This window comes from Daphnia magna, linkage group LG7 (assembly GCF_020631705.1).
Source record: "Daphnia magna isolate NIES linkage group LG7, ASM2063170v1.1, whole genome shotgun sequence".
Classification (NCBI taxonomy): domain Eukaryota; kingdom Metazoa; phylum Arthropoda; class Branchiopoda; order Diplostraca; family Daphniidae; genus Daphnia; species Daphnia magna.
This window is the reverse complement of record NC_059188.1, coordinates 754,155-775,006: the sequence shown is the minus strand read 5'-3', so window position 1 is coordinate 775,006 and position 20,852 is coordinate 754,155. Positions and strand designations below refer to the sequence as shown.

General features: G+C 41.1%; 2 protein-coding genes and 2 long non-coding RNA genes across 5 annotated transcripts; 2 read left to right on the top strand and 2 right to left on the bottom strand.

Moving 5' to 3' along the window:
• Nucleotides 1-246: 246 nt before the first annotated feature.
• On the bottom strand, nucleotides 247-5,550 carry LOC116927264. The gene is made up of 4 exons (XR_006649622.1): nucleotides 5,411-5,550; nucleotides 4,982-5,065; nucleotides 4,780-4,926; nucleotides 247-1,463 (listed from the first exon to the last, which is right to left on the bottom strand). It is a non-coding gene; the product is annotated as an uncharacterized LOC116927264 (long non-coding RNA).
• LOC116927103 lies at nucleotides 1,975-3,515 on the top strand. Its single transcript, XM_045177132.1, has 5 exons — nucleotides 1,975-2,156; nucleotides 2,242-2,325; nucleotides 2,401-2,484; nucleotides 2,547-2,757; nucleotides 2,874-3,515. Exons 1-5 carry the CDS (start codon nucleotides 2,037-2,039, stop codon nucleotides 3,365-3,367), a joined length of 993 nt encoding a protein of 330 aa, XP_045033067.1. The 5' UTR covers nucleotides 1,975-2,036; the 3' UTR covers nucleotides 3,368-3,515.
• Nucleotides 5,551-6,163: 613 nt separating the features above from the next.
• On the top strand, nucleotides 6,164-8,535 carry LOC116927282. The gene is made up of 5 exons (XR_006649616.1): nucleotides 6,164-6,372; nucleotides 6,646-6,851; nucleotides 6,914-7,111; nucleotides 7,181-7,294; nucleotides 7,386-8,535. It is a non-coding gene; the product is annotated as an uncharacterized LOC116927282 (long non-coding RNA).
• On the bottom strand, nucleotides 8,030-15,006 carry LOC116927033. 2 transcript variants are annotated; one of them, XM_032933968.2, is made up of 10 exons: nucleotides 14,846-15,006; nucleotides 13,865-14,156; nucleotides 13,156-13,797; nucleotides 12,653-13,085; nucleotides 12,188-12,578; nucleotides 11,231-12,118; nucleotides 10,860-11,157; nucleotides 9,927-10,781; nucleotides 9,416-9,855; nucleotides 8,030-9,345 (listed from the first exon to the last, which is right to left on the bottom strand). In XM_032933968.2, the coding sequence occupies exons 4-10, from the start codon at nucleotides 12,982-12,984 to the stop codon at nucleotides 9,064-9,066; spliced, it is 3,486 nt and encodes a 1,161-aa protein (XP_032789859.2). In that variant the 5' UTR covers nucleotides 12,985-13,085; nucleotides 13,156-13,797; nucleotides 13,865-14,156; nucleotides 14,846-15,006; the 3' UTR covers nucleotides 8,030-9,063. The 2 variants fall into 2 exon arrangements, with proteins under 2 accessions (XP_032789859.2, XP_032789860.2); XM_032933969.2 differs by lacking the exon at nucleotides 14,846-15,006 and adding an exon at nucleotides 14,271-14,747.
• Nucleotides 15,007-20,852: the final 5,846 nt, after the last annotated feature.

Below are 20,852 nucleotides of genomic sequence, written 5' to 3'. Positions count from 1 at the left end.
ATGATTTGTTTTGCTTACCAATAGCCCGTTTCACTGTTTGCTACGCCCAGACTCTCTAGGAAAAAAAAAAAGGCTGAAATAAACAACATTTAAGTTTGCTCAAATCAAACAGGAAAATATTCATTGACGCTTTTTCTTCTTTTCGTCCTAAAGATGCGAACGGATTTCATTAAATGAAAGAGAGAAGTTAAAGTATCGTAAAAACGGAAAATATACTCGCCTTAAATCTCCCTTCACTTTTTTTTGTTTGTATGATTTCTTAGTCAGGTTTTGCTAAGTTTTTTTTTAAATGGTTTGCACATTACAACATCCCAAGTTCGTTAAATAAGAAAAAAGAGAATCTGTCGTAGGCGCATGCCAACCAAGTTCAACGTTTTTGTCACATCGTGCACTCAATAAACAGCCTTTCACTCATGTTTTCCTACAGCTATAATTGATTATTCAAAAAAAGAGCGAAAACAGAATGAACAAGTAAAAAGAATAGCCTGTCAGATGAAAATCTGATTTCTCCAAAAAGCTACATTTCCATCAAATCTCTCACTCCACTGATGTGCTGGGAGACGGGAATGTAAACACGTGAATCACGAAAGACAAAAGAAACGCAGAGAGTTTTTAGTCTGTTTGCGATAGACTTTTAAAACGCCGAGGCGGATAATTCGGAGAAAAGGGAAAACAAATACCCCGCTTGCAAAAGACAAGATTTCAACCTGAGGTTACATAACCAGCAGAGTGAAGACAAAAATGTGTTCTCTTCGTTGCAAGCAGATTCATAGAACCAAGTAGGTCCTATGATTCTGGTGCAAGAGACAAGAAAGATAACAAGTGGAATCAACAGCAAGAACTAAACACCTGAAACAATAATATATCGCGCAAAAATTTGGGGTCGAAGCCTAATGAAGAATTCTTTTGAAAATAAAACCACCGATAAGCTGTAGACACATGTTAACTTATCCATGTACGGATAAAACATCTACTACAAAAAGGACAGGTTAATCGGGAAATGAAACATTTCCTAACCCCAAGGTTAAACAAGGTGGCAATAAAATCTATGTCAACGGACGAAAGATTGCTGAACCATAACGACGGTTATAACCAAACAAAATAAAAAAAAACGGCTAAAATTACTTCGTAGCAGTTCCCTTTTTGACAGAGCCTCGATTAACATGTCGTTTTTTGTGTTCTAGTTTTTTTAAGCACTAAATACAGAAACTTGTTTCTGGGAGGGCTCGAACAAGTTAACTAGAATTATTACACGGACTAACCTGGTTGACAAAACGAAAATCTTCTCATCCGCGGGTTCGTTTGCCTGGCCAATGAAGAGGGGCGATGAAGAAGCTGGCATTACTAAGCAATAACACTAACCGCAGCTCTCTCCCTCAATTATGTAAGGTGGATGTCAACACGTCTTTCTCATAACTTTCCTACATTTTCAAACCGGGAGGCTCCAAATGCTGTCAACGAATCTAGAAATAAATTGGACAACTTCGAATGAATGTCTGAATCATGCAGATTTTGTTTTAAATTTACATTTCTAACTAGTTCGATGATACTGAGCTATGACAAACGTCGACCACTTAGTGGTTATCTATAAGTTATTCTCCATAGAGATGCTATTATGAAACACAACCTAACAAACAAACAAAAAAAAGCTCAATTAAGGTACGACCTATTGACTTTTTTTTCCGTTCCTGTCGAAAACAAACTGCGTCCACCCGTCAAACTGGCCTGTCGATCAGCTACAATCATCGAATTGTAAACAAGGCAGGGCAACTACGGCATGCCTTGTAAGTCATAATATTTTTCGACGTACAAAGCTTAAAGGATTTTTTTTATTTCAGAGAGGGTATCTCCCTTTTATAGCAAAGGCCATCGAAGTCTACGCGAACGTCAAGTTGACGAGATAACCGTGACACAAGATAATTAAGAATCAACAAAGGTACACAATCTGTTGAACGCTCCGTGTGTCTTATATAAACTAGATAATGGCCTAGGTCAGAAAAGGAACTCGCCAAAATATTTTTAAAAAAAGGCAAAACATGGCTCGTCCTTCTTTAATTTTGATTCAGATTGGAATCCTGGTGTTGGCTTGGTCTACTTGCTCCACAGCTGCTGCACTCAGTTTGGAGGATCGATTTCAACAGTTTCAAGAAGATTACGTGAGAGATTTCTTTTTTCTACCTCGTGTCGTTCAATGCCTTTCGTTTCCCACACAAAAACCAACTAACTCGACACATTTCTCAGATTCAATTCAAGAAGGTGGTCAATGAAAAAGAAGTAACAATTGAAGCGGAGCTGATTGAACTGAAAGAGAAGGATCAACAGAATGTAAGTCTTTTCCTTTTGCTACTAACTGGATAGCGTACCGCAATTCAAAACAATGTCGGATCATGTTTCAATTAGAGAAAAATAAGGGAATCCTTAGTAAATAAAATTAATGAACTGGAAGGAAAAGTCGAAGTACTGGAATCCCAACTTCATCAACAGGTGAGCCTTACGCGATGTTCACACAATTCAAACTATTTAAAGCGGTTACAATCGGCCTGTAGAGTCAACATCCTGCTGCAATTGGCGCCATCAATGCTAGTCGAAATGGCATCAATGAAACAAAACACCAGTCGCGATACATCGACGGAATGCCATCATCGTGTCGAGATCTACAGGTGATTGGCCACACATTAAATGGACTTTATTCAATTATAGGACCCCACGCTATTGACACTGTCTACTGTAACTTCAACAAATCGCGATTTGATCCGGGTAATTATTAGATTCCGTCAATTTACGAAATATTAAAGCAAAAAGTAATTTCCAATGAATGGATAACAGAACAAAAAAACTTATTTTTTGTTGAAATTTCATGAAAAAAATTTCAGATTTCGAGAATTGGATTGGCTATCAAGATTTAAAGACAAGATCAACATACTTTCACGTACAGAAAACCGAAAAATTTTCGACTGTCGACATTCCAATTCCGTTCGAGCGCCTATTGCTTAACGAAGGAGCAGCCATGAATTTAAGAACTGGGATATTCACGGCACCCGTTGCGGGAATTTACTTCTTTTCTTTTACGGGACTCGTGCAATTTCAGATGACTTCCATTGGAGTACTAAGCGAATTCGCCGTAAGGCTTTTCCTTAATAATCAAGAAGTAGGTCGTAGTCAGATAAACGAAGTCAGCGCCGTTACGAACCCGTATTATCTAATTCCAATAACCCTTCAATCTACTCTACCGTTGAGAGCTAAAGATGAAGTCTGGGTGCAGATTGCTAGGGGTTCTGTATATGGCAATTTATTCGACTACAGTGATACCTATTTCACGAATTTTAACGGCTGGCTTTTAGAAGAAGAAATCTTTAACTATGTATGAAGGTTTTGCATATCTAATTCGACAGCAAATACTAGTACCATGATAATTTTTTTAAAAAGCACAGAATTTCCTACAATCCCTTTCCTACAGCTACATTTAATTACAAAAAAATAAACAGAATGAACAAATAAAAGAATCGCTTGTCAGATAAAATCTTATGTGTTCAAAAAGCTACATTTCCATCAAATCTCTTACTCGACTGATGTGCTGGGCGACAAGAATCAAAATAAGTGAAACACGAAAGATAAAAGAAATGCAGTTTTTATCTATTTGCAATATACTTTTTAAACGCTGTCGCGGCTAATTCGAAAAAAGTGGAAACAAACATCCCACTAGCAAAAGAAAAAATATTTCAACTTGAGGTTACTTAAGCAGCAGAGTGAAGACTACGCATATGTGCAAAGCGAGCTACTAGACAGTTGATCAAAATATCATCCAGACGACGAAAAAAACACACATTCAAAATAAAAACGAAATATTTAGAATTTTTTTGCCATTCCCCGTTTTTTTTTTAAGAAGTCATTCGGTTATGGAAAGTAAGATCAATCAGAAAGATGACCAAAAAAAAAGGGAGTGCGAAACAAGGATTCCGCAATATTAGTTCGAATGCCATGATTGCGTGGCGTCTGTGTTTCTGTGCTAAACCCATGCAAGCCAAACTCCCAATTAAGACAAGTTACGCAAAACCAAACAAAACTATGAGAACATTTTCAAATTAACACTGCCATTGCATACTCATGAATTGAAAGCACAAGTTGAGTATACAGGAACTTTAAAAATGTGTTCTCTTCGTTGCAAGCAGATTCATAGAACCAGCTTGGTTCTGTGGATCTGGTGCAAGAGATAAGATAACAAGCGGAATGAACAGCAAAAACTAAACACCCGAAACAATAATTTATCGCGCGGAAAAATTAGGGTTCAAAGTCTGATAAAGAAACATTTTATTTAAGAAAAAAATTTAAAAAGGAGGACGCAAACGCCTTCGTCACGAATCAATTTGGATGTTTTTTTTGTGTGCCGATTCAAGGCTAAATCTGGCTGTAAACTAAACTAAACACCACTAACTGGCTGTGAACTGTAACACCACTTAGGCAGTACGGCAATTGAACTGTAATTCCGAGATGTAAGATTAAGATACAGAAAACTCTTAATCTCTTAAAACCATCTAATACAAACAGGGCAGGTTAATCAGGAAATGAAACGAATTTCCTAACCTCCACACAAACAGGGTGACAATGAAATCTATGTCAACGGACGAACGAAGCAATTGCTGACCCAAACGACCCATTACTTTGTCGTAGTTCACTTTAACATTGAATCTCAATTACCATATTGTGTTTTTGAAGCAACAAATATAGAAACTTTTCTTTTAGGTATTGAAGAAGTTAATTAAGATTATTACTAGGGATTACCTGGTTGCTAAAGAGACCACCTTTTCATCTGCATCCTGTTTGCGTAGCCAACGGAACAAGGTGATCACAGGAATGGCATGAATGGCAAGAATTAACAGAAAAAATCACTCTGTTCCTTCTCGCTGTAGTGGAATTTAAAACAGCTTCCTAAATACAACAAAATAAGGAGACTAGGAAGTTGCAACAGGCATATTCTGTTTACTTGTGCAACATAAAGGCTGAATGTGAACCAATGCAGTAAATACACACCATTCTGTATAAACAGCATCATGGCAACAGTGACGAGCTAAAATAAAATAAAAACTTTTAATTGGTGGACGATTAACTTGTTATGCTCAAATCTCACAACCCTAATATCTATCAACGATCAAATAACTTCACGGTTGTTAAGCATCTTTCGTGAGAATCATTTTAGGATCCAGACCTTACCATCATACTACAGAATATAACACTGCAAGAAAGAAAAATATGATTTTAAGATAATTATTTCCTATAAAAACAAAACTAGTACAAAAAGGCTTGTACATGGACTTAACACATGTTTGTGCTAGTCAACCGGCATGTTCATTGTTCAAATGTGATCAGGCATTATCAACTGAAGCAAATTTTGGCAAACTAAACTTTTTCTTACATTGAAAAGAACTTTCCATTCTTCTACCACACAATGCTGGAAGTTAAATGCTTCTTAATTCTGGTTAAATAACATAACCCTATCTGTACAAAACTTGGGCGGTAAATGACAAACAGTCGAGAAGGAAACATTTTCAGAATTCAACGTTGCCACTGTTGCCACAAATTTTTATTCTGATTTCCGTCCTTTTTAGATGGGGCTCGGTTTCGGTTCGCAAAAACCGGTTTACCCACGGATCACCGCAAACGCAAAACATAGTCGCCCATATGGGCAATCCGGTTGAGACTGATCCCAAGATGGGTAGGTTAGGTTTGGTTTTTGCTATGCAAACCGGGTCTAGCCACCGCCATCTTGAAAAATGAAAGCTTGAACGGCATCAACTTAAAAAAAGGCCCAACCAAAAAATAGTTTGCTAAGGGGTTTGTGATTACATTAGAGGTGCTACCTCGACTTAAATTCATGGTTTTGATTGGAATTAAAAGAAAAGCCAAGTAAATAAGTATTTTTATTTGCTTTATTAGGAAAGCCACCTGGCTTTCCGAAAAAAACTTTAAGGTAGAGGTAACAAAACTTGAAAACCTAAAGGCTGTCGAAAGATAAAATTTATCTTTTCGACATAAGCTGAGGAAATGCCAATATCACCTACGTCGACATACCCGTTGGTAGTGACCTCGAACACATTATAACCTTGGGCAATACAATTTAGAAAAACGAAAATCCGATTTCACTTCCCAACTCAGTAGTTCGCTCACCTGCACGATGCACACTAGTGTAGAAATACCTGCTTGGGTGTTATGATAGTGTTTCACGCCTTTGCACATGGATCACATGAGCACAAGGTTTTGCATCCGCACTGGTTTAGTCTAGATTAGCCTAGATAGATTAGAAACACGTTGATTAAGTTAACGTTAAATACCTCACACGTTGCTTTTGCACTGCACTGTCACCACGCAATGTATTCCGTATGTTCCCATCCATGCATTTTGCACTTTGCACATTGCACAGTTACTGGCATCCTCAAACCTATTAGTACATCAGCAAACACACCTTTAACATTAACAACCCAACAACTGAACCAAACCATTCATCATAAATTTTTTTTATTAGGACCTTTCTGTCAAAAACTGTTGCCATGCGTGTTCTCGATGTGTGTTAGCATTAAGCAGAAGTTGATGTTTCTCGATTAATCAAAAGCAATTCCTTTTTTTTTTTGTATTTCTTCCACGATGAATTAGGAGGGCAATCTCTGGGCATCACCGTGGAAGGAAGGACACCGTGGATCGTCGCCGAAGATCGTCACCACCAGAAAAAAGGGTATCCGTGATAAATTTAGTGTATTAACTGTGGGGTTTTTTTGTCTTTTATGTAATTAGATTGGCCAGACCACCGAAAAGGCCCAACGGGGACCGTATAGGGAGCTACTAGATCATCGCCATAAAAGGTATTATTGATAAATTAAAACGTACTGTTTTTTTTTGTCATTTATGTATTTTTTTGGCCAAGGCACCCGAAGAGGCACAACGGGGATCGCCGTGGGAGGTGGAAGATTACCGTGGGAGGTGGAAGATCGTCGCTATGAGCGGTATTATTGATAAGTTAAGTGTACTAACTGTGTTTTTTATTATGTATTTAGCTTGGCCAAGTCACCGAAGAGGCCCAACGGGAATCGCTGAGGGAACTAAAATATCGTCGCCATAAAAGGTATGATTGATAAGTTAAAATGTACTGTGTTATTTTTTGTGTGTCTTTTATGTATTTTTGTTGACCAAGGCATCGAAGAGACACAACGGGGATCGTCGTGGTAGCTACAAGATCGCCGAGGGAGGTGCAAGATCATCGAGGGAGTTAGGAGATCGCCGAGGAAGGGCAGACTCGCCGTGGGAGGTATAGGATCGTCGTCGTGAACAGTACTATTGAAAAATTAAAGAGTACTAACTGTGTTTTGTTTTTCTTTTGTGTATTTATGTTGGCCAAGGCACTGAAGAGGCACAACGGGGATCGCCGTGGGAGCTGCAAGATCGACCCGGGAGCTACAAGATCGCTGCTGGCGGCACCCGAGATCTTCGCTCCTTAGGATGAAGAATCATTGAAGATGGTACGGTTTAGTATGGCCTAATTGGCATTTTCTTACTTCATTACAGTCGTTGAGATTCGTGTCGCATGTGTCCGTAATTCCTTTTTCTTTTACACCTTTATACATTATGGCTAACGGTCAACTCACTTTGCATTCACATTGCACTGATCGGTCACGTTCATTGCACGTTTACCTTGGGTTTCGTTCTCTAGGTCATTTACGTTTTAGTTCTGGCTTTTATACACCTGGATTTTATTTAGAACATGTAATAGAAAGCAAATTTTAATGACTTAGAAAAATGCACACACGTTGGATCCAAGTTTGTAATCAATCTTCGGTACATTTATCGCCTTCAATTAGACTAATTATCGTGATAGTCACAATCCCGATCGATTATTTGCCTTAGGCCAATAATAATAATTCCAGTTATAACTGGAATCACGCCAACTTATCAAAATTAAAAAAATAAAAAAAAAAATACAAAAGTCGATTTTTAGTTTGATTTTTTTTTTTTCACGTTGACCCAAACTACAAACAAAAATAGATTTGGGGAGGGGAAGTTTATTGTGAAATCATCCTCTCAGTAATTTTGTAAATGTTTTTGGGGGAGTTTCTCTCTATCACCTAAAGAGATACACCTTGTTATTTTTTCCCCTCCTTCCCTCTCACAATAGATGACATTTTGCTACTTCACTCAACATTTGCATTTCAACGAAATACGAAAATTAAAGGGGAGCAGTAGAGGGAAAGGAAGGAGAGTTCATTAGCGACGAAACGAACTAACACGGACTCGAAGACGTCACAAGAACGCAAAAGAAAAATAAATCAATCAAGACGAGAACACGTGCGGGAAAGACGGTGACAGGCGGGCTTTTTCTTCCTTTTTTTTTTGAAAAACTCGTTAAAAAAATTTCAACAATAAAAAAAAAAGATGGCAGCAAATTTTTCAAATTTTTGTAAAGAGATTAATTTTGAATTGAAATTGAAAGCACCGCGAGATGTACGCCATTCCGGCGCTCCAGAAAAAACTGGGGAGACCAACTGACAGAAAGAAACAAAAAGGAAACTAAAGTGCCGGAAGAATAGGAAACGGAAATGAATGAAAAAATTGACAAAAAAAAGGGGGGAGGGAGCCTCGGAACGACGTCACAATGACACAAAAGATATTTGGGAGACAAGGATGAAGAAACGAGGCAACTTGTAAAAAAAAAAAAATTTTGAAAACCAACAGAGGTGGGGGAGATTGGTGAATTTAAAAGAAACTGATGAAACTAACGAGAAATTAACTTTTAGGGAGAAAAGGGTTACATTTTTGCTTTCTTCTTTTCATGAATGAGAGCCAAGCACATTGTAGGTGGTAAAATGGCGGGCTGGGCGAGATTTAAGGTGGTTAAAACGTGTTTGGTAGAGATTGGCAGAAGCTAAATATAAATCTTTCTTATCATTAAATTTTGTTTTGTTTTTGTTTTTCTTGTAAGGGGGTAGTAACTAAAAACACGTACACAACTCGTACAATATGACCACCGGTTGGAGAAAGGGGTAGGATTCACATAGTTGTTGTCTAGTTGTAAAGTTGTCCTTAACCTTCTTTGTAGCTGGAAGAGAGACGCAGACGCGACCCAATTCCCCCGTGAACGACAATCACGCTCCCATTGTCGTGCTCCGATTTAGTGCGTCGCCGCTCCGATTGCGTCACGACGCCGATGGCATCGACATTCCTCTTACTGACCTTCTCTTGACGTTTATATGCAGCCGTGGTTGTGCACAGAGTCACTTTGGCCACTTTACGGGATCGTTTCCCAGCCGGCACCACGTTGATAGAAACAGTTTCACCAGGAGAAGATTCAGTCGAAGTTCCTACCTGCAAAGATTGTTGAAGGCCATGAACATTAAGGCTAAACATAAAATTTTAATCAATTAACATTTCGTACAAAGTTGAAAGCGCTGACGCGTTGGCATGGGAATCGTTTGCGGCGCCGTTTCAATCCACTGTTGACCAGCAGTTCACCTGCTCCATTCTCCAAGGACGATCCGGCTGTAGTTGAAGTGTGGTCAGCGGCAGCAAACCCTTGCGTGATGGCGATGGGACGAGACTGACTGACCAACGGACCGGCCCCGGAACGGGTTGGTTTCGGGTCACCGGTTTGGTTGTTGATCTTAGCCTGCGAAAGCGATGGGAAGTCGGCTTCCAAATCGAACTGGAACTTCTTACGGCCATGACTGGATTTACCAGCACGGCCAAACTTATGCGGCAGTTCCACAGCGTCCTCGGAACCACAGCTTTCCGACAATTCGGCATCTGAGCAGCTGCGGTTCCGATCGCGCGAATTGTCGGACACTGGTAGACCATGTAGAAATGGACATTCTTCGCCTGAATCGCGAATGAAAGAAAAAATGTATGAATTCCAATGAACTTTCGCAAAACCAGTAAGACAAAAATACCTTTAAAACAAGAGGACTCGATCCAAAATCTACAAGGAATAGATCCAAGGTCGTGTGAAAACTTGCAATCTGGGCGACGACATTCACCTTCAACGAAAAAACTACACGGACGCTTGGGGCGCCGGACCGTTTGATGCTTCTGGCTAGTTCGGCGCCTTCGACGGCGGCTGTTCTTCCCAGCACCACTAGCCGTTTCTGAGGCCTTCATCGAATCCAGTGAGCCGTAAATTTCTTCAAAGAACTCGTCGTCCAAATATTCAACGGGAATATTGGGGGGTGGCCAAGATTCCGCCAAGGCATCCGGATCGGCCCACTGTTCGCAACCATCATCCGTCAAACCATAGGACTGGGGAATCCATTCGCAAACGTCAACTTGGTCAACACGTCCACTTTCGTCCACGAACGGATCCCACAGTTCATCTAGATTGCATTCGTTAACATCCTCTTCAACAGGTGCTGTTGTCACAGGAACAGTTTCCGCTGGCACCATCACTACCTTCACATCAGGAACTTGGTCAATGTCAACAGCGGTCTCTAGCACATCACCGGATGGCGAGATGATGCTACCATCAACAAGTTCTTCGTCATCGCCATCATGATTGAGAGTCGTGGCAACGTTCCAAACTTCATTCAACAGTCCGTCCATTTCCTCCTCTTTGCCACTGATCAGCTCCTTTTCCTCATTCTCGTCTCTCCCTCCGAGTTCGTCCTCTCCTTTCAGATCTTCTTTCAGCTCTTTGGTAACCGCTTCCGCATCGAACTTCCACACATCTCCTACATCCAACAAACCATGGCTAGTAGTCAAAGACGCTGAAAAAGGATAGATGGCCCGAGGTGTTACAGAGGGCAATTTATCTGCAAGTGAAATGAAAAAGATAAATAAATATTTACTGAATCCTATGTTTAAAAAGTAGGATAAGAAAAAGCAAATACCAGGATTGATGGATAGCCTCGAATCTGTTTGACAGCATTTCTCCGTTTGAACAACACGAAATTTTAATGTAAACGGAGTGGCCGAGCGGCTGGTCTGCTGCTCCTGTTCCGTCTGATCTGAAGTCAACGTCAACGGACTTGGTGAAGCTGGTAGCTTGTAGATCATGTACTTGGCCCATCCCTTCCATCCATCGCCACTTTCCTCGCAATCGGGTAGGTAAAGCGCACCACTTGGGCTGCGCAGAAAGTGAACTTCTTCAGGCTGAGCATCAACATCAAAAGTCGCCCCATCGCTCACCTTAATTCATGCAAACAACGCAAAGAATAAGCTGCAAAGTTCACGTGCACAAATCATATTATTTCACAGTTACCTGAACTTCAACATCCCCTTCTTGTTGAATGGGACAAAAGTGAGTTTTTGGTGACGTCAAGAGATTCTCTTCTTCCTCATCATCAGGCCGCTCAGTTTCTTTCAAAATGTGTTCCACTTCGTGCTCATCATTGTCAGGGTCGCCTTTTCCAACTTCTCCATTAGTGGCGAGATTGGCCAACCATTCCAACAACTTGCTGCTCTTGGGCAAAGCCTTTTGCAGCGATCTGGCCAACACGGGGCTGAATCCGCTCTTCTCCGGATGATGATTTAGCAGAGCCAAGCTCAGCTGGACAGCCGTGTCTGCGGGCGATTTTGCCACCAAATCGGAAAGCCATGGCGTTGTTGGCTCGGGCCCCATTAAAGCCCAATCCGACTCGACCGGAGCCCAAATATTGCTAGCATCTCCAACAGGATGACTCCAATCAGATTCACTTTTCCAATCATTCAGAGTACCCACATTTTGACTGACAGGCGATTCCGAGCCAAGGACGGGATATTCGTCTTCGTGAAGCTGACAGAACGACTTGAAGGCATTGTTCAGCACGTCGCTCAAAAGTGCAGCTCCATCTTCCCCATCGAATCCGCTGCCTCGTTCATAAAGACGCCCTTTGGTGTTGCTGTTGGCCGTGCAACTATTAACGGGCGGAGTCGGGGCTCGCTCAAGGGAACTATCTCTAGAACAATCCCCAAAGTAAGCCTCCGAAGCACAAGACTCGCCATAGACCTCGACTTGTTGGGAAGAGGACGAATCAACTATGGCTAATTGGGGATTGGGAGGCGGTGACAAACGTGTTCCGGGCATCCGGACAAAACGAACACGCGTCTGCTGGGTCTTCTCGGCAGACTTGCGAACGTTCCATATCGGTTCAGTCACCAGCTGGGTACTCTGCAATTGCGTGACAAATGGGTTATGACAGGAAAAGAGGCAGCTATCAACACCAACTTTATTTACTACCTGGTCCGAGTCGGAGAGGATCTCGAGTGGGGGGAAAGCCTGGCGGTAGTGTTCGGCCGGATCGCCACCTTCCGGCGACGAGACGCTGGTAAAGGAGTCCGAGTCGGAAGAGCTGCTGGCCGCTTCGAAACATTCTGGGGCACTGCCGTGATTGGTCCAACGCTGCTTGACGTGTCCGTCACCGCAGCTAGCTCCGCCATTCTGCTCCAACTGAAGGAGCTTGAGGCGGGCGCAAAGTTCATCGACCAATTTCTCGACAGGGCCCCACTGACCATCGTCCGTGGCCGAGAGCAGACACTCAATGGCGGCGCACTTCTTCAGAGCCTCTTCGTCACCGTTCCACGAATGGGGACGCCTTCTTGGCGTCGCACATTGTCCCTGGTTCCGTCCACTGAAAAGACCAGTCCAAAGTTTGTAATATTGCAACTGTGACATTAAAAATTTGATAAGGAAAGTCAAACATACTTGTTGGTGGCCATGTTGCTCGACCGTTTGGAGAGATGATGGCCAGTGCCGCAACTTTTGGTTGCAAAGTTCTTTTTCGACGGACGGCCACGTCTCGTTTCCTTCGTATGACGTTCCAGTCGCAGTTCCAGTTCGAAGGCAGCGCGCGGATTCCATGCGGGTTGCGTCTCGGGATCCAGCTCAAGCTCAGCTTCCGCCACTTCCGAGTGAAGCAGGATGGATAACACAGCACGAGCATAGAGCGAAGCAGCCTCAACACCTCTGGCCTCCAGTTCGGCGCCGAGCCATTCACCCAGGCCAGCAGGCATGGCAACGGGAGCTGCGTAACGCATGGCACTACGACTGCCCCCAAAACCCGTCTGCCCCTCCACCTCCTCGTCCGACCGTACCCACCAACAGGACTTTCACCTCCTCTTCCCTTATTTTTTTAAACCTGGTTGATAAAATATGGGAAGACAGATTAGTTATTGTACTTGATAAAAAGTATTGGTTGATTTAAATACCTTTATAATAGAAAATATGCATAGTAGCAGTAACGACTGCAACGAATTATCCTAACGTCCAATAGACTACGATCTGTCTCGGTTCACAACTGACTTTAAGTGGGATATCTTGTGTTTTGTGAATGAAAAACTCAATTAAAGTGGGGTAAGAATCAAAACTAATAGACGTTGGATAACGCTGAAAACGAGTTTGAGGGCGTAATTAAATCAATAAATAGTTTTTTTTTCTGTTTTCTTTTTTCTTGCTTGTTTTTTTGTTTAAATGAAGATTTCTTTTTGCTTTGTGTTTTCTCGTTTTGTTTTGTTTTGTTTGTTTGTTTTTTTTCGTTTTTTTTATATGAAAAAATACAGAGTGAAGTTCTGGGCTGTATCTTCACTTTGGTTTTCAAATCTTGTTCTTTTCTTTCCAATTCCTATTTTGTCCCCGTCTCTTAAGAAGATGGTGTTTGGTGAGGTTGGCTTTTTTGTGCCCTGTTGACTAGATCGGGTAACTATTTTTGTTTTCTCTTCAAGGGTTGAAGGCCGGAAACAACTTGAAGACTGGAAGGTAAAGCCTGCTACCAGAACAATGTGAAAACCAGAGGGATGCAAGAGTTACACACAAACACACTTTAAAAGTGTTTTTGAAGATTCATATAAAACCTGCAGATGAAAAACCAAATGAATTTTGATGTAAAAACAGTATTAATTGTAGGACTTTAGTACTCACAAGAAGCACGGGATGTCCCCTAGTGCAGAACACGCAGCCTTCCCAAGAAGGTTCAAAATTGAACCTTCCAAGCGTGAGTGAGTTACAAAATAAAGCAGTAGTGTATGATGGGATTTTCAAGGATTTATAACATAGATTGGTTTTGGTAAAGCGCTCAGAAACTCAGAAAACTCGTGGAGGGCAAAAAGAATCGGTCAGCAGATTGTGGGCCGAGTGGTGGCCGGCACAGCTCACAAGGCTGGCACAAGGGCTAACCACATATAACACCACTTCAAAAGGCATGGCACATAATCTAAAATGAGAAACAAAATGAGAAGAAAAAATTGTGGTTAAGTAATGAAATCTGCAACGTCAGAAACGCGTTTGAAATTATTTGTCAAAACACTGATAACGTGATGTGGGTCACCTAATGTTGATAAATCATTTCTGGGAAGCCAAATTCTACGATTTGATCGAGGTACGTTATCACAAAGTTCAAAGAAAGGCAAAATCCCACGACGCAGTCACCAAGTGAGTCTCAAAAAAACACCACTTTAGTTGCCCCTTTCCACTAGAATTGAATGGTGAAATGACGCAAGAGGGAGCGCGCGCGATGTAGTAGTATCAGGGGGTAGAAAAAGAAATGAAAAAAAAAATCGAAGGCTGACGTCACGTCGTGAAATTTGGAAATTTCCCACCTAACCCCATTGTTCGTTCGAATTCAGCATTCTTTGTTTTCACAGATCAGGGAGACGAATGCTATCGTCCCCTGCCTTAAACCAAATAGAATTTAATTGCAATTAGATGGATATTCAGGTAGTAGTAGGGAATTAAGAGATCAAAACAAAGCACGACAGAAGGTGGGCGGGAGCCAGAGAGAGCCACCCAACAACAACCACCAGAAATGGACGACTGTTTAATCACTAGCGTTCACAATGCGATACAATTCATCTGCATAAGAAAATAGACACAAACAAGTGGCCGTCAAGGTGAGAACTTTACCTTGGAACGAAGCATTTTTGCGACGAAGAGAAAAAGAAACTGCGTCCAACGATGGGGCACAGAACGGCTTGGTTTTCCTAACGAAACCAAAGTCACAAGACTTCTCTCGTTGTCCCTCCCGGCCTTGACGCAGAGAGGAGGGGAAAATGGCGGCTCGAAAGACGAGAGGATACAGCGAGATAGAAAACGTAGGTTATTGTCATTCGGAAAACACTCGCAAGATGTCGCGCAATGCTTGCGGAAAACGTCGAATTCAAAAACTTCTTCAGGGGAACAAGGAAGGTCGAGCGGGTTCCTCTCGGAAGGTGGCCTCGGTCGTTGTACTTGACCACAACCTTAAATGATAAAACTTCATGGTCGATTTGTTTAATAAAAACTGATGATGTAGATGAGTTAATTTACCATAGCTATAGGTGATACTTTGACCTTCCGGAAAGATTTCTATTGACAGAGAATATTTTTAGCATTGACGTCATCCATGGCAGCGTTTTCCAGTTCATTTCTATGCCAATTTACGGTTGTGCCAAGTGCTCATCTTTAAAATTTCAGCGTTTTTTTTTTAGTAAGAAAAAGAAAGACGGCACTTCAGTGGTTCAATTCAAAACACGTATTATATTTATACAATTATTGGACAATCTCTGCATTGGGAACTATTTGACTGATTGAAGTGTGGAATAATTGCGTATCTCTATGATTTCAACTGGACGAGCACGTACGCACAAACAACAAAGATTCATGACATATTCGTCTGCTAGATTTTTTGTTTTGCTTATCTATGGGCCAAAATGCAATGTGATGATTTTGTATTGTTCCTGCTGGGTTTTTCCTGTTTCTAGTTATGCAAAGGAACTATTAATTATACACCATGATCAGCATTTATTTGATGGCCAAACACAACAAAGATTGATGTGTGCATTTACTCTCTGTATCTCTGTGTGTTTAAATAAATAGAATCGAGTACACTAATAATAATAATAACTACCGGTCGTCAGAACGTGTTTGGTCTTTCTTCTTGGGATGGATACGAGAGGTGGTCATTCAAAAAGTGGGCAGCCTGGCAGGTGCTTTTCATACATGAAGGCTACCTATCATAGCTACTACGACCTCTAGTCTTTATGTTAGCTGTCAGAACAGGGTGTATCATACCACTGTGTAAGTAGAATTTTGTTGCATTTGGGGGAAACCATACATCTCAAAAATAGGAAAACATTGGAACGGAATCAAAGAAAGGTGATGAGTGAAACTTTGGGGGCCTTGGTATACACACAAACAGGTCAGATTTGAATAATATCACAGTCAGAGTTTCACCAACAAATTAAGTACAACACGCACATACAGAATAACGAAAAACCAAAAGGGAGGACTTGATGTGGGAGCTGTAGGATTAACTACATGTGGAAATCAATTGGCCACAAAACATTCGATGGGTTACACAGACAGAACTTTTATACGTTAATCGTGTGCGTGCAATATAATACTCAAATATTTTGTTCCTATGTCAATAAATAGGGGTAGGGGGAACATTGAATTAGTTGTAGGTAGTAGTCATGTAGTTCTATAACAATTTTTTGAGATAATAACTGACGAATATGAATTCCATTCCAGAGAAGTTCTTTTGACAATCCTTTTTAGCTTTCTTTTGTGTCTTTTGTTCAACTACTCTGAGACCCAGACGGTCCATTTTGAAAGTGTTGCAGGACTTGGTGAGTGTATTCCAGCAGGTTGATGTAGTCTCGCACGATAACGAAATCTCGGAGATTGCGACCCGAAGCGCTCCGCATGTCGCGGTATTTGTTGTCCATCAACTGACGAACAGCGTCAGCGTCTGGCTCAACGTGTTTCTCGATCATGGCCATTTGCAGCGAACACAGGACCTGCATTAAGTTAATCAAATGAGTTAACGGCTACATAATTTAAATCTTTCAATAGCGAATGGTTGAAATTAATTACCATGGCGAGTTTGTTCTCAGTAGCCGCAAATTGTTCCAAGAAATCGCCGCCATAGACGGCTCTGTCGAGGATGACCTGTTCCAGACCGACGGCAATCGTCTGAGCGGCCAGGTACAACTTTTTCAACGTTGCTCCCAACTAGAAGAATTCAGCAGAAAAGAAGGGAAACAATGAAGTACTTACTTAATACAATATACTAAATTGAAATGAAAGACTAATTACCTCGAGGGCTTGAAGTTGACGGGGGACGAGCTGGGCCCCAATGGCCTTTGGCACAGCCTCGTAGGCCGGCAGCCAATCGTAATGGAAATGCGCCCATGTTCGAACCATCTCGTCAAAGTCCATGCGGAAGAGTGATCGCACCTGGTGGATCAAATGAAATAAAAACAAAAACAAACATGATTAGACATGTAGAACATGTTGAATGACACTTGTCACTTTCTACTCCACCCACCATCCGCCCCCTTTGTCCTCCCCCCTTCCACCCTGAAAATTATTTGACCCCTTAAAACGAAAAAAACAATGAAAACACTAAACGATTTCCATTGAATTTTAAATACTTTCTGCTAAGCACAATCTAAATATCAAACTGAGCTACCAACAGAGTCAAATTGTGGTTTAAATTCGATATACATTGGGCAATCGGAACTACTGCGAATTCCGGATCGACAAGAGGTCGTCGGATATCCGGCTTTTGCGGTGTGTGTGTCTTCGAGACGACAGTAGCGAGAGAGGAAAAATTGCTTGCAAGCGGAAGAGTGGATCGTGGGAAAATAGAACTCTCTTCGTGAGTCGTGTGGGTGTGCATACATACCGGAGATGGCATTTTATTTCTGCGGTCGCAAAAATTGAAAAATTCTTTTTTTTTTTTTTTCTTTTATTTTCAAAAACGGTTTTTGATGATTATTTGTACAAGTGACAATACGAAGAAGAACAAGTCAAAAATTCCGAGTTGTTTTTCAAGTAGTTCTTCAAGTTGCGAGACAGTCGTTTCGGGGAAAAACACTAAGCGCTTATTTAAAAAAAAAGGGAATATAAAGACTATGTATATAGGCCTCATACTTTCTCTGCTATGACTCGTCGCTACCCTGAATTTAAAAAAAAAAAAAAAGAGGGGGGTTTTTCCCCCTTTCTAATTTTTCACTTTACAAATTAATTTTTGTTTTAGCACAGTTTTCTTCTAATAAAATGACGGCGTGTTGAGAAGGAATAATTCAATTGCAATCGATTAAAATGAGATTGCGGTTATGTACATATATAGGTACTTCCGGCGGGATCGACCCTTGTATTTATCGGGAGACCAAAACGTGTCTCCGGTTCTATACCGCAAGTGACGTCACGTTTTCTACCGTGGGAAAAAGTTATTTTTGCTATAAATTGTTTTTGTTTTTCTTCTAATGCATTCCCCTTGCACGAGACAATTTTCACGTAAATTGATGCGTGGGCGGTCATTTTGTGTTGTTCTTGCACAGAAACGGGAGCGCTCATCATAAAAATAGAGAAAAAGTGGAGTTTCCGGTACTCATTAGCGTGTCTTAGGGGTCACCACAACCTGTTGAATAACGCCCGTTCGACAATCACGAAGAAAAGAGAGGAGCCAACACGCGAAATTTGTGTTTTTTCGCAAGACAGATGCAACTCAGTTTTCATAAAATACCCAACATCTTAAGCTGACCAATTCAACTTTAGAAATTAACTTGAAAATAGAAAGAAAAATAAGGGAACTTTCTGGCTCGTTTCAAGTGCACTTGCACCTTTTTAAGAAGATAATAAACATTCCTTTACAATTAAATTGTTTAGACAGAAAGCCCCAGAGAGAATGAGAAAAGAAGAGAGCGACAGAAATAGAGAAAGAGTGAAAGGATTTTTCATTCTTTTTTACCGACTTGTAGGATTTTTTGTTTTGAATGACGGATCATAAAGTCGGACCCTTTCGACTCTCCAGAGATCAAGGATTTTTTTTTTTTTTAAATACCAGAAAAATAGTGTTCCAGTGACACATTCCGCCGTGCCAAAACACCGCATAACCCTGTATACGTGTAGTATCAAACATGTAAGGACAGGCCCATACAAGAAAGATTTTTGTTTCTCGTCTTTCTTTTCTTCTCGGGCGACACCTTCTTTGACAAAGATGCGAAAATGTCGACCGACATTGGCAAAAGAAGGAATTTTTTTTTTCTTAAAATCTCTCCGTAGGGAAAGAAACGAAATTTTTTTTTTTGGCCCAGAGGCTGTGAAGGTATGTTAACGACATCCGGTGAATGTCTTTTTTTTAAATGCCTGCCTGTTGCCACATTCAAGAAAAATTGAAAATGAATAAGAGACTTACAAAGTCGTTTTTGAAGGATTCCATCTGGTTGAGAGCAATGTCAACGTCCAGGATGGCATTGGCGGCGATTTCGGAATCTTCGAGTGGCGGGGCATCCGGGTCGATGCCGGAATCGTCTAGAATGCCACCGCACGGATTGACCCATTTGGGTCGGACATCGCGGAATCGATCACCTGTTCCACCTCCTTTTTTTTCAAAAAATAAAAGAAATAATTTTAACAAATCCAATTAACTTTTAGAATTAAAAAATTAAATAAAATTACCTTCAAGGTGAACGTGTTCATTATCGACATTTGCCTCTGTAGGCAATTCATCTTCGAACATTGTCGGACTGTTGTTGGCCTTGTGACGTTGCACCGGTGCGGCCATAACGTTCCTCGTTGCACAGCAGATGATGAAAACGATCCAGCTGAAAGTTCGGGCTCCTGAAAAACACAGAAAACAAAATCAGCAATTAAATAAACAAATTGTAGATCAATTTTCTGGGACATCTGCAGAGTGACACGAGCGCCCTTTTAGTTTGTACCCGTGTCTCTTAGGAGTAACACGACGTCGCGTGTGACTAACCAACCACAAAACCCTCCCCACCACCACCCGTCCCGTTCGCCACGCGATCGCACGGGACAATTTCCTCTCCTTTTTGTTGTTTGGGTGACTCAAAAGAGAGAAACATACACGAAAAAAATAGAATAAAAAATTGGAAAATGGAGTTGTTGGGAGACTAGCCTAAATGACGTCACTCTCTTTTATTTTTCGAAATCCGGGTTGCACACAGGAACCAATTGAAGAAAAACTAATCATCATTAAAGATGGTTGGTTGCGATGAATCATGGACGTCTAGACTTGACGGCACGTGAGGCCCAGCTGATTTCTTCATGAAGGCAAATTTTATTTGCTGCTCCAAAATGATTTTCTAATAAAATGAGAAACTAGGGGGTTAAAAATCTCAGGTAGTGACCACGAGGTGAGAAGGCCAGAGGGGATTAACTAAATATCGCCAATCAAAACTTTTTTCAGGTGAAATAACGACCTTGGCTCGACCTTATCTTTCCTCAAATTTTGTCTTTTTCCCTCATCAACAACATGTCTATGCCGGCACAAATGTTGACGTGACTGCTCTCATTACTACCTGGAATCGAATCAAAGACGATTAACCCCCCCAACGTCATCACAAAAAAATATGTTGATGAACAATGATGAGACAAAAACATCTTCTGTTTTCCACGAAATTGTGGACAATCTTTTGGTTTTTTTTTTTATCTTAGTCCAAAGATAATATACAAATCAAACAATGTGAGTAATCACAACAACAGGTAAATGAGCGATGGGCGAGGATTAAAAACTAATTTCACTTACGTTGACCAATGTGTTTGAGACTAAACAGAGGTTGACGTCGTTTAGCGATCACGATCCGTCTGACTGTAATCGGTTGAGCGACAATCACAAATTCACTTGATGAAATCATTTCAAAGTTCGAAATAGGCAAAGAGCGGCCCACGTTAGAGAAACACACACACACGCACAACTTAAGACAATTTCTGCACGACGTAATGAAACTCAATGGCGCACCGATATAACAAAAAACGAGGTAGACAGAGTTTAAGAGAAAAAAAAAACGTGGTGATGCACCGATGAGTGTAGGACGAGAAATCAAACTCCTGTCAAGAGATAGGGTGGGGGAAACAACTGGCCTACTCGGAAGGAGCTTTGGATGTCAACTGATTGCAA

Bases quoted from the DNA above. Each gene is read 5' to 3' on its own strand.
- LOC116927103 (XM_045177132.1), top strand. From the start codon at position 2,037: ATGGCTCGTCCTTCTTTAATTTTGATTCAGATTGGAATCCTGGTGTTG. The intron at 2,157-2,241 runs GTGAGAGATTTC...CACATTTCTCAG, and splicing joins AACAGTTTCAAGAAGATTAC to ATTCAATTCAAGAAGGTGGT. The intron at 2,758-2,873 runs GTAATTATTAGA...AAAAAATTTCAG, and splicing joins CAAATCGCGATTTGATCCGG to ATTTCGAGAATTGGATTGGC.
- LOC116927033 (XM_032933968.2), bottom strand. From the start codon at position 12,984: ATGCGTTACGCAGCTCCCGTTGCCATGCCTGCTGGCCTGGGTGAATGG. The intron at 9,856-9,926 runs GTATTTTTGTCT...TTCGCGATTCAG, and splicing joins CGAGTCCTCTTGTTTTAAAG to GCGAAGAATGTCCATTTCTA. The intron at 9,346-9,415 runs GTACGAAATGTT...CAATCTTTGCAG, and splicing joins GCGTCAGCGCTTTCAACTTT to GTAGGAACTTCGACTGAATC.